The sequence below is a fragment of the Crocodylus porosus genome, unplaced genomic scaffold (assembly GCF_001723895.1).
Source record: "Crocodylus porosus isolate Cpor-Errol unplaced genomic scaffold, CroPor_comp1, whole genome shotgun sequence".
Classification (NCBI taxonomy): domain Eukaryota; kingdom Metazoa; phylum Chordata; order Crocodylia; family Crocodylidae; genus Crocodylus; species Crocodylus porosus.
In genome coordinates this window covers 96964507-96976386 of record NW_017728943.1, presented here as the reverse complement: position 1 = coordinate 96976386, position 11880 = coordinate 96964507, and the positions used below count along the sequence as shown (strand labels likewise).

Here is an 11880-nt window from a genome sequence, read left to right as displayed (position 1 = left end):
CTGTGGCCTGGAGCTCCTCCAGCTGGCGCGCCAGAGACCCCAGTAGGGAGCAGACCCCGCAAGGGGAGGTGGCCATGCCCCCGGGCCCCAGAGCCTGAAAAAGGGACAGGCAGCCCCCACAGCAAAGAGCCAGGAGCTCCGTCTACGTGGAGCCCAGAACCATGGGCTCCGTCTGGGTGGCCGTCTCTGAGGTGCCCAGTGGAGGGGCCGCTGAGCCCGAGGGGACCCTCGGGGTGTGGCGCGTGCCATCCCTGTCATGCCTCTGGTAGGCTGGCTACGGCTGGGGCCGACTACTCTGGGGGGGTCGCAGGCAGGGTCTTGTGCCCTCCCGCACCCTCCCCTGCGCAAACTCCGCGCTAACTCGAGTGCCTGTTTACGCAGCCTGTTCACGCGGCTCTGGTCACGGGGCTCCCTGGGGGGCTGGGCCAAGTAGGGTCCTGGGCGGGGGCTTGACCCGGCCCAGCACCAGGCAGCGGCCTCCTCCCAGGGAGCGAGGAGTTAACCCCTTCCCACCACGAGCCCGCTTACCTCTGGCTGTGCTGGGGGTCAGCAGAGGGCTCTGCGACTTCTTGAGATCTGTAACATATCCACCATCCCGAAGAACCCACAGAACACCAGAGATAGGGAAAATTCAACATGAACAACATGCACCCCCAGAGGCTGGGGGTGGGCACAGCTGCACTGGCAGCACTGGGAGCGCAGTGGCAGTAAGCGCAGAGCTCCCGCACATGCCACCGATGCTGTCGGGGTGGGGAGCAAGCACCCGCAGGCGCTGCCAGAAGTGGTGGTGTCAGCCAGCGCCAATCGCGGACCACCCACAGATGCTGCCAGTGGTATCAGCGGTGAGGTGGCAAATGGCGACTGCCTGCAGGAGGTGGCATCTTTTTGTAGCGGGTGTGTGGCCATGCTTGGGGGGGGTGCACGTGCACCTGCATGCCCTACGTGTTGACCCTGAAATTCAACATAGAAAATTCTCCTGTATTTAAAACTTAATCAGTTTTAACAAGTCCTGCATTAACTTCTTCAAACTTTGTCAGCTATCACAGAAATTAAACATTTGCAATTTTATCGAAAACCTGAGAGCAAGAAAATCTTTCTGTAGGCCTAGATACGGATCTGCCCAATTATATATTCTAAGATTCATATTACCACCAGTCAGAGATTAAAATAACCAAGTATGTAAAGAAGAAAAGAATTTATTAAAATGAATCTACCAAGCCAAATTATTAACTGAAAGTTTTCATGAGCTACTTGACATTATCATGGCTGAAAATAATTTTCTACAAATCCTTGAGACTGAGATTGCCTAAAATGTTCTGACAGATTTTTTTAAAAATTCATTTACTTAATTTCCTTTGGGCAAGATATGGTATGAACTTCAAGACTGCCATCTGCCTCCAGGAGAAGTCAGGTTAACTTGTTTTAACTTCCACTCTATATTACGCAAGTAAGAGTGTTACTTAGAAGACTACTATGCTGAAAATATATGAACCTCCTCCCCCCTTATGAATTCTCCCTCTTCCCATCAGCTATTTCTGAAGAAAAGTGAAAGAACTGTCTTTTATGGTCCCTAAGATGTAAATAAGTTTTTTTTTTTACAATTTAAAAACTTGCAAAATAAAATATTACCAGGGCAGCAAGCAGGCCTCTTGAACATAGGTGTTTGGGTCCCTTTCAAAGAATCGGAAGTCCATGTTCCAGCCACATGGACTGTAACCAACTCATCTTTGGACTTCCCTGCAGTACATGGCTCAGAAACAGAGGCCTGTCCCAGAGTAAGGGCAATGTACTGAGATGGTTTACAACTGGAACAAGATTAACCTGCCTTAAAAACTGGGCATGTGAAATGAGATGGCATGTTAGCAATCACTCCAAATTTTTGTCCCTTGCAAGTCTGATTTTCATTAATGTTTGCAAACTACAGATCAAAGTAACTGACAAGTAGGAGAAAAAGCTAAAAACCAAAGAGCTAATTTTAAATACGAAGTAGAATGAATTACAAGAAAAACTACAGAATTTGATCCCCCTGCTACCCGACCCAAGGACTTTTTACATGCTCCCTAAAATCCACAAACAAGAGAATCCAGGCAGACCTATAATATCCAACCATGAAACCCTAACTGAGGAAATATCAGGTTACACTGAATCCATCCTAAAACCTTTTGTTACCCAAAGAGAGTTTTTCCCAAGCTACAACAACAGACTTTCTATGAAAACTTAAAAACACAGACCACCTTCCCAGCAACACCCTCCTAGCCTCCATGGAAGTTACCTGCTTATATACCAACATCCCACACTGGGATGACATCCAAGCCTGCCTTACAAGAGGCAAGATCTACAAGAGCAAGATTACAACTCAGAGCATAGACCTCAAGATATTACTGAATGTAAGCACTTTGTCCTCTCACACAACAACTTCACTTTCAATAATGAACACTTCCTCCAGACCATGGGCAAATCTATGGGCACTAAAATGGTCCCACATTTTACCAACCTTTTTATAAGCCACCTGGAAGAAGAATTCCTTAAGGACTGCACCATCAAACCCATGCTATACCTAAGATATATAGATGACATCATCATTTGGACTGAAAGCCTGCAAACTCTGACTGATTTCCATCACAAATTCAATAATCATCATACCTCCACCAGACTGTCTCTTGAATACTCCAGCACCAATATTTCCTTTTTAGACACTGTGATCACTATCCAGAATGGTAAAATACAAACCACCATATACAAGAGACCCACAGACCAACATACATATCTATACAAAACCAACAATCACCCAAAACACACCAAGAAGCTGTAATATACATCCAAGCCCTCTGAACCACTATATTTACATTGAGGAGAACACCCAAGATTGTCACCTTGCAAATCACAAAAGGGCTTTCATCCAATAAGGACACTCCTCCTCACACTTTTGAAAGAGCCACCCAGATAGCACATGAAGAATTTTTTTAGTACAAAAAGAAAATCCCCATGAATTGCACATCATTAATTATGACATACTATCCTTCCCTGGAACCTATATGGAAAATCCTCAAACAATTACTACCCATACTATAAAAAGACCCAGTTCTTAAAGAGTTCTTTCCAGAACCACCCCCCAACCTTAAACAAGCACCAAACCTCACTAACCCCATCACCAGAAGCAAACTTCCTATGGCTTGAAGCACACTGAATGGATCCAGACCATTCCAGGACAAGAAAAATAAAACCTGCCAACATATCTCCACCACACCTGCAATGGCTGCATCCCACAACAGAACCATCACCATTCCTGAATTTTACATCTGCACCTCTAGAAATGTAATGCATCTCATCCAGTGCACTGACTGCCATTGTGGAAAATACATAGGAGAAACCAAACAAGAATGGCATATCAGAATGAATGCACAACGAAAATCTATCAAATAGAAAAATTCCCAATTACCTGTGGGTGCACACTTCTCAGAAGAAAACCATTCTCTCTCCAATCTCTCATTCCTAATCCTCAAATAGAATTTACAAAACACTCTTTGTAGATAAGCCTACAACCTTCACTTCATAAATCTACTGGATACAAAAAATCATGGACTAAATATAAACATTGGATTTATGGTACATTATAACCAGCCTGCCATCCAATGACCCCAGGTAAACTCTCTACGTTGTACCAGCTAAATTCTATCACCAAGTCAACATTCCCTGCTTTCTTGCCCCACCTACATATCTCACACCTATTGTCTCCTGTCCCCTCTGATTTTCCCTGCCATGCATTTGCATTTTCACACACCTGCATTTTGCATATTGGTTTACATTTCTATTCCATGCAAGAGAGAACACAAACACGATCAGGCTCTCCTTATGCTTGAAAAAGGGTGCTTGTGCCTAAAAGCTTGCAAAGAACAATTTTTCCAACTATTTAGCTGATCTAATAAAAGATATCACATTTACCCCAAGAACCTTTTCTGCCTGTGTCCTTAGATCAATCCAGCTATAACCAACACTCCCGAATTTAAAATACAGCATTTACTTAGATTTACATTCAAGGTACAGGGCAATTTAGTTGAATGAATCTCAGCTGCCAAAATAATATTTTATTTTAATAAAGATAAATAATACTGTGGTCATATAATTATAGAAAAGCAGGGCTGGAAGGGACCTCCAGAGGTAACCTAGTCCAGCTGCCTGCTTGAAGTAGGGCCACTCCTATCCAAACCATACTCTAAACTCTATATAAGCGGTCTGTGGTTGAAAAGAATTCCAGGTGCTTCATAAATGTTGGTAGCTATCTTTCTCTCCATTTTTGAGATGGCTCCCAAAAGGAAAAAAAAAAAGTTAATTCCTTTTATCTTTATGATGGCTAAAAAAAGTGCAGAAAGGAAGGCTTCAATTAGAAATAAAAAATATGACAAATAGGGAAATGTACAGCAAAACAATCTCAGATAGAAATGAAATGTTACGTATTAATATAAAAAGATACAGATATCAGAGACAAATCTGTGACCAGGAAGACTAAGTATCTTACAAACAAAGCAAATCCAAGCAATAATAGAGGCCTATTCGTAGAGAGAGAGGGTAAAACTCATGAACGATGTGTACCCCTGGCAGCTGGAAGGGGCACAATGGTGGAAGCACATTGGTGGTGGTGGTCGTGGTGGTGGGAGCACAGCGGGGACTAACAGTGCTCCAATATACAGAAAGAACAAGCAGGATGACCTGGGTAGATAGAGGACAGTTAGCCTCACACCAACAGTGGACAAAATAATGGAAAAGCAGATATGGGTTTTAACTGATAAAGACTTACCATGAAGGTAAGTATATCTTGTCAAATGAACTTGATTTTATTCTCTGAAGATATTATAAAACTAAGTTGATGTAATCTGTAGATGTAATTTACTCAAAACGTTTGTGAGGCACTTTACTGAGTACTGCAGGACATTACAATTAAAGTAATTACCACTCTACAATAGCAATAAATGATTAAGAACTGATTAACTGTTAGATTTCAAAAAGTGGCTGTCCATGAGGAATCATTTTCGAGCAGGGATGCTTCTAGTTCTCCTTAGAACTTTAGCCAAAAACAAGTTATGGCTCAAGTTGTCAGTTCAAGATAGGAGGTAACTGGATGAAAAGTAAGGTCCTTTGATATTCAGGTAGGGCTAAATAAGGTAATTTAACAATTCCTTCTGCCTTTAAGTATGAAGAAAAGGACATAAGCTCAATTGTTTAAAAATATTTTCCCCAACACTGTTAAGTCACTTGTCCAAAGGAATGAGTCAATGGCAGAAGCAGGAATAGAGCTCAGGAGTCCTGAGCCCTATATTCTATACAATGGGCCATACTGTGCAAATATGGCAGTATGTGAATTTAGAGATGCTAATTCAACTTACCCACACAACTCCGTCCATCAGCTGAAAACTGATAGCCATCAACACACTCACATCGGTAAGTTCCCGGTTGGTTATTACAGACTGCATTGCTGCCACATACAGTTGGTTGCTCTGAGCACTCATCAATATCTAGAGAGTTATAAAGATTCTAGTTATAAAGATATGCACAATATACATTCTGAAAACAAGAGCAACATACAACTGTTGCATTATAATGACCTACTCAAAAAGATTGCCATAGCAGGACAAATTAATCTAAAAAAAATGTACCATCACTCTTGTTAGAAAATTCCAAAGACAGAATCAATAAATGCTTTTTCCTAATTAGACCCCTTGAGATTGGCCGTGTCCCCCCTGAGAGAAGCGCCGGCGGTACTTCCTGGTGTGTCGCTGGCACTTCTGGTTTTGCTGCTGGCACTTCTGCTGGTGGCAGCAATTGGCTGCTGGGGTACCTCCCCACCCCAGTCGGCAATTGTCCGCTGGTGCCCCCCCAGTATTAGGAGGCACCAGTCACCCATGATGGATGTAGTTATTTATCAGACTTAACTGATTTAGGTTAAACCAGTCTATCAAGCTTCTATCCCAGATCCCCTCCAGACTCAAGTTACCTTGCAGTCCTATGCTTTGTGGCTCCCTGCAACCCTGCTCTTGCAGGATGGCCTGCTGCAACATGGGTCACACTCTACTGCTCCAGCCCAGTGTGTAGCTGGCCCCATCCCTGGACTATCACGGAGCCACCCACACAGCTCCTCTGCCTAGCTGTAGCTCCTGGCAGCATACAGCTCAGAGCAGTGTGGGGGTGGAGGGGAGAGATGCTTCATACAACCAGGTCTTATAGCTCTCTAGTCAGCAGAAACTGATACAGACAGCCATGAAATTTCCAATGAGACCTGTGATATGATGGAGGGACTAAATTATGAGCAAACCCAAATAAAATACAGTGTTATAGCACCTTACCACGATTTAGCTTTGTCAGTCTAATAAACTATTTTATGCCAAGATATCCAATAAAAATGGGTATTTACTTGTTTTGTAAGATGTACATTAAGTTGCAAAGTCCTGTGAAATACTCAAAATGTAAGATCTTAGATAACTGGAATGTTACACATAGCTGAAGAGCAGAAAGACAGTGCTTCTTAAAGCTGTAATTTCAAGCCAGTTCTTGTATATATAGTTCTAATGACTTCTACTAGTATTTTTTTTCAACATAGTAAGATACTAAAATGGGCTGTTTAAAATGAAACTTGGGTTTAGCTTCCAATTTTTCATGCATTCCAGAAAATTAACTTTTAGAGGACTCCATCTTTCATGACTTTTTAGAAGTAGGTAAAAGTTTAGTAAATTTGCCTGAGCCCCTTCACACGAGACATAACATTGCCGTAGCAAACAAATCATGACCCCGCTGCTATACTGCTGTAGTGACATAGCATTTTAAAATAACCGTGCACCGCCAGGACCGTGCAGTAGTTGTAGTAGTACCTGCTAAAGCAAGTACTAAATGACTGCACAGTACCACATGCACAGTTAGGTGCACCTGTAGATGCACCCACTGAGTATTACTGAAACAAATTCTATCCAGTTATTAAATGAGAGAGGTGAGGTGCAAGTTTTTAAAATTACACAAATGCACAAGTAATAAACTCTGGAAGTAGAAAAGTTCTTATCAAAGCTCCTCAGCCCTTCTGATAATTGCTTTTCTCCTCTTTTTTTATCCCAGTAACTAGTATTTTAAGAGACTGCCCTGGGCTAAAAATATGGAGAAATGGAAAAATCGACAATTACATTAAAGTCAGTATTTATCCATAGTTATAAATACCACATTGCTATATTCACGATACCACATTCATTTCCTTTTTAAAAGTAGTATTTTAGTAAACATATGCTTTATACTGGTGAGGATATCAATTTACTAGTGATTTACACAGATAAAGTGTTCTGTGCCCCCATCCAGCCTCTTGGCAAAGCTTTAGAGTTACATAGCTGGAACTTAGACTCTTTTAAACTATTTATTAAACCTATTCCCTTTTTCTTTTTAAACAGCTAAATTGAGATTGCTTCAAAATGAAATCCCAAAAAGCACAGTAATCTCTACAGAGTATAACATCCTCTCTCTCTCTCTCTATATATATATATATAGATACACACATATAGACACACACCTATACTATATACAGTATATAGTATAATATATAGTACATATATATCCCTGCAGAGTATAACAGAATCATAGAAAATTAGGGTTGGAAGGGACCTCAGGAAGTCATCTAGTCCAACCCCCTGCTCAAAGCAGGCCCAACTAGATCATTCCAACCAGGGCTTTGTCGAGCTGGGCCTTAAAAACCTCCAAGGATGGAGATTCCATCACCTCTCTAAACCTGTTCCAGAGGTTCACCACCCTCCTAGAAAGAAAGTTTTCCTAATATCCAACTAAAACTTTCCTTGCTGCAACTTGAGACCATTGTTCCTTGTTCTGTCATCTGCCACCACTGAGAATAATCCAGCGCCATCCTCTTTGGAACCCCCTTCAGGTAGCTGAAGGCTGCTATTAAATCCCCCCATAGTCTTCTCTTCTCTACACTAAATAAGCCCAGTTCCCTCAGCCTCTCCTCCTACGTCATGTGTCCCAGCCTCCCAGCCATTTTTGTTGCCTCCACTGGACTCTCCCAGCTTGTCCACATCCTTTCTGTAGTGGGGGAGGCAAAACTGGACACAGTACTCCAGATGTGGCCTCACTAATGTCTAATAGAAGAGAATAATCACTTCCCTCTATCTGCTGGCATGCTCCTACCAATGCAGCCCAGTATGACATTAGCCTTCTTGGCACACCGTTGACTCATATTCAGCTTATATACTATAGCCCCCACTATAGCCTCCAGGTCGTTTTCAGCAGAGCTGCTGCTTATCCAGTCAAATCCAAGCCTGTAGTGGTGCATGGGATTTTTCCGCTCTAAGTGCAGGACTTTGCACTTGTCCTTGTTGAACCTCATGAGATGTCTCCTCCCAATCCTCCAATTTATCCTAGACCTACCCTCCAGAATATCTGCTATTCTCCAAAGCTTGGTGTCATCCGTAAACTTGCTGAGGGTGCACTCCATCCCATCTTCCAGATCATTAATGAAGATGTTGAACAAAACCGGCACCAGGACCAACCCCTGGGGCACTCCACTTGATGATACCAGCTGCCAAATACACATTGAGCAGTTGATCACCTGTTGAGCCCAATGATTCAGCCAGCTTTCCATCCACTTTACAGCCCATTCATCAAGCTCTTACTTCCTTAGCTTGCTTATAAAAATGCTGTTGGAGACCATATCAAAAGCCTTACCAAATTCAAAGTATATCATGTCAACTGCTTTCCCCACATCCACAGAGCAAGGCATCTCATTATAGAAGGCAGTCAGGTTGGTCAGGCATGACTTGCCCTTGGTGAATCCATGCTGACTATTCCTGATTACTTTTTTCTCCTCCAAGTGCTTAGAAATGAATTCCCTCAGGACCTGCTTCATGATTTTTCTGATGACTGAGGTGAGGCTGACTGGTCTGTAGTTCCCTGGATCTTCCTTCTTCCCTTCTTAAAGATGGGCACTATATTTGCCCTTTTCCAGGTGTCTGGGACCTCCCCTGATCATCACAAGTTTTGAAAGATAATGACCAGTGGCTCTGCAATCTGCAGTCAGCCAGCACCCTCAGCACCCTCAGATACCTTGCATCTAGCCCCACAGACTTGCACACAGTCACCTTTTCTAAATAGTCCCTACCATGTTCTTTCACCACTGAGAGCTCGTTACCTTCTCCCTGAACTGTGCTGCCTGAAGCAGCCATCTGGGAGTTGACCTTGCCTGTGAAGACTGAGGCAAAAAAGGCATTGAATACTTCAGCCTTTTCCTCCTCATCTGTCACTAGGTTGCATCCCCCATTTAGTAAGGGACCCACACTTCCCTTGACCTTCCTTTTGTTGCTGACACACTTGTAGAAACCCTTCATGTCCCTTGCTACCTACAACTCCAATTGCACTTTGGTGCTCCTGATTTCATCTCTACATGCTCAAGCAATATTCTTATACTCCTCCCTAGCCATCTATCCAAGCTTCTACTTTTTGTAAGCTTCCTTTTTTGTTTAAGCTCACTGAAGCGTTCTCTGGTAAGCCAAGCTGGTCACCTGCCATATTTGCACTATAACATCTAATTATATAGTACAGTATATAATACAGTACAGTATAGTATACAGATAGAATATAGGCTATGCTATGCTACGGATAGTACTGTATACTATACTATACTTTATTCTACTGAGATGGAACCAAATGACAACTCATTTACACAGGAGATGGGACAGCACCTTCATTAGCATTCAGGATGGAGAACAGAGAGTCCAAGGCTAGGACCGCACTGAACTCTGGGACCAGAGAAGCAGGGGAACACTGCATGATGGGGGATCCTTCAGAGTAATGCCACCCATAGCCAGGAGTGATCTGTTCCTATTATCCAGCATATGAGCCATCATTTACCCACTAACAAACCTAGTGCTCTCCCTTGAGCCACTGTTAGTTCTCTACAAAAACCCCTACCCAAGCTTAAGTTTCTGTCCTGGTGCTTAGATCCAAAAGCTGCACCAGTTCCACTCCTTTTCTGCCTGGAAGGCCTCCACTGGCCATGCTGAGGGCTCTGCCTGTCTGCAAGCTCCAACAAACACCTGGGAACCTCAACTGGTTCAAGCTTCGCTGAGTGGTGAGACTCCAACTCTTTCTCTCTCTCTCTCCGACTCCAGGAACCTGACTTTTGCTGATCAAACTTGAGCTAGACTTCTCCAAATACCTAATCGAAACTATGTGGTATTGTAACTGTTTATTTGTCTCTCTTGTATGGCTATTACTACTGGTATCATCATAAGTTCATATACCTGGCAATAAAAAACGTTTATGGTCAAGCTGGTTGCTACACTCTCTGTCTGAACCTCACTTACTCTTCCTTCCCCTTGACCTCCCCTTTTGCTCTGCAGCAACGCTTCTTTTACCTAAGCCGAAGATCCCTGTAATGCCAAAAACTATGGTGGGGTCTGCTTTAAGGGAGTTACTACTAAAACCATCGTGGCAAGAAATTGGGACGTGCTGTGTTTTGAGGTGCATGAGGGTATCAGATGAAAGTGCTGATCAGACCCAGCCTGCTCAGACATACTCTGTTAGTGTGTGTGTGTGTGTATGCATGTCTAACTGCATTTATTATTGTCCTGCTGAAATAAGGGATAAACTGAGTTCAAGGCACATTAGGGTGTCAGCCTGTCAATGCTGAATAACCCAGCCTGACTCAGCTGGGCTCTGTTAACCCATATGCCTGTGTCTGACTGCATTTTATTGTTGCCCTGATGAACTGAGTTCATATAAGCATATGAGGGTGTTATGAGGGCATATAAGAGTGTTAGCCTGACAATGTTGAATAACCTGGCTTGGCTCAGGCATGCCCTGTGTGCGTATGTACATATGTTTGACTGATTTGGTGGTTGGAGGAACTCAGCCCCACTGAAACTGAGTCCTGAAAGACAGCTCCACTGGGGGTAAGGACTCGCAGAAGGGAGAGATACAGCTCCATATAGAAACACAAGCAACACAAGCAGCACATTGATAGAATTACAGACCCCAGAAATGTACCCCTGATAAATGAGCACACCCCAAAGTGACGGGCAAATCTGGTAACACTGTAGTCTTTGACACTTGCACCTAGCCTGAGATTCAGCATAGCACATGCGTGTCTATTGGGCATGCTCAGTAGGTTATGCTCTGGCCAAGTGGTTACCTGTGGTAGAACAGAACTGCCTAGGCAACGTGTGCAATGCAGGGCAAGTCCCAGAAGTTAAAACACAACTCACACGGGTTAGACCAAGAAGGTGGGTTCGTCCACCTTTCAGCTCAACAACCTAGTACTTTGGAACATCCTCATTTATATCTTCTACTTCTCAGTACACTGCTCTGACCCCCAGACCATGCCCTAGGCATTACGCTCTCTAGCCCTTCTCTCAGAAGCTGGCCCACTGGAAAGTTGAGAGGGAGGTATGTGAACCCAGGAGGAAGGGCTGAAAGCTGAGTGTGTGGCTCAGTGAGACAGCTCCTACCCTAGGAGGGAGGGAGCTCTGGGTTTTCAGCTGGTGTCCCACTCACATTAACCCAGAAATTTTTCCCAGTGCTGCTTATCCAATAAATATGAAATGCAAGGGCAGGGCTGGAGAATGTGTACTTGGAACATTTCAGGGCGAAGCAAGAGATGTTTTTCAAACTGCATCTGGGTGATTTGACACAGAGAGGCTGGACTTCCTGCTTTCTGGGCAAGTGTATTAGCTATTGAACTAAATCAGAGGTGGGCAAAATATGGCCCACAGGCCATATCCAGCCTGCCAACTGAACCTGTCTGGCCTGCTGACTGCCACCAGGAGCCTGAGAAGGGAGAGCTGTGCCCTGTGCTGGTCTGCTCTGCCACAGCCAGGACCTGGACAGGCCACACAGTACACA

General features: G+C 43.7%; 1 protein-coding gene across 1 annotated transcript in view; it reads right to left on the bottom strand.

Annotated features, from left to right (window-relative positions):
• Positions 1–11880, bottom strand: part of NID1 (nidogen 1) — an 85982-nt gene that overhangs the window by 41799 nt on the left and 32303 nt on the right. Inside the window, exon 10 of the mRNA XM_019549831.1 lies at positions 5382–5510. Coding sequence (XP_019405376.1) covers positions 5382–5510 — 129 coding nt within the window. The remainder of the gene's footprint in view (positions 1–5381; positions 5511–11880) is intronic.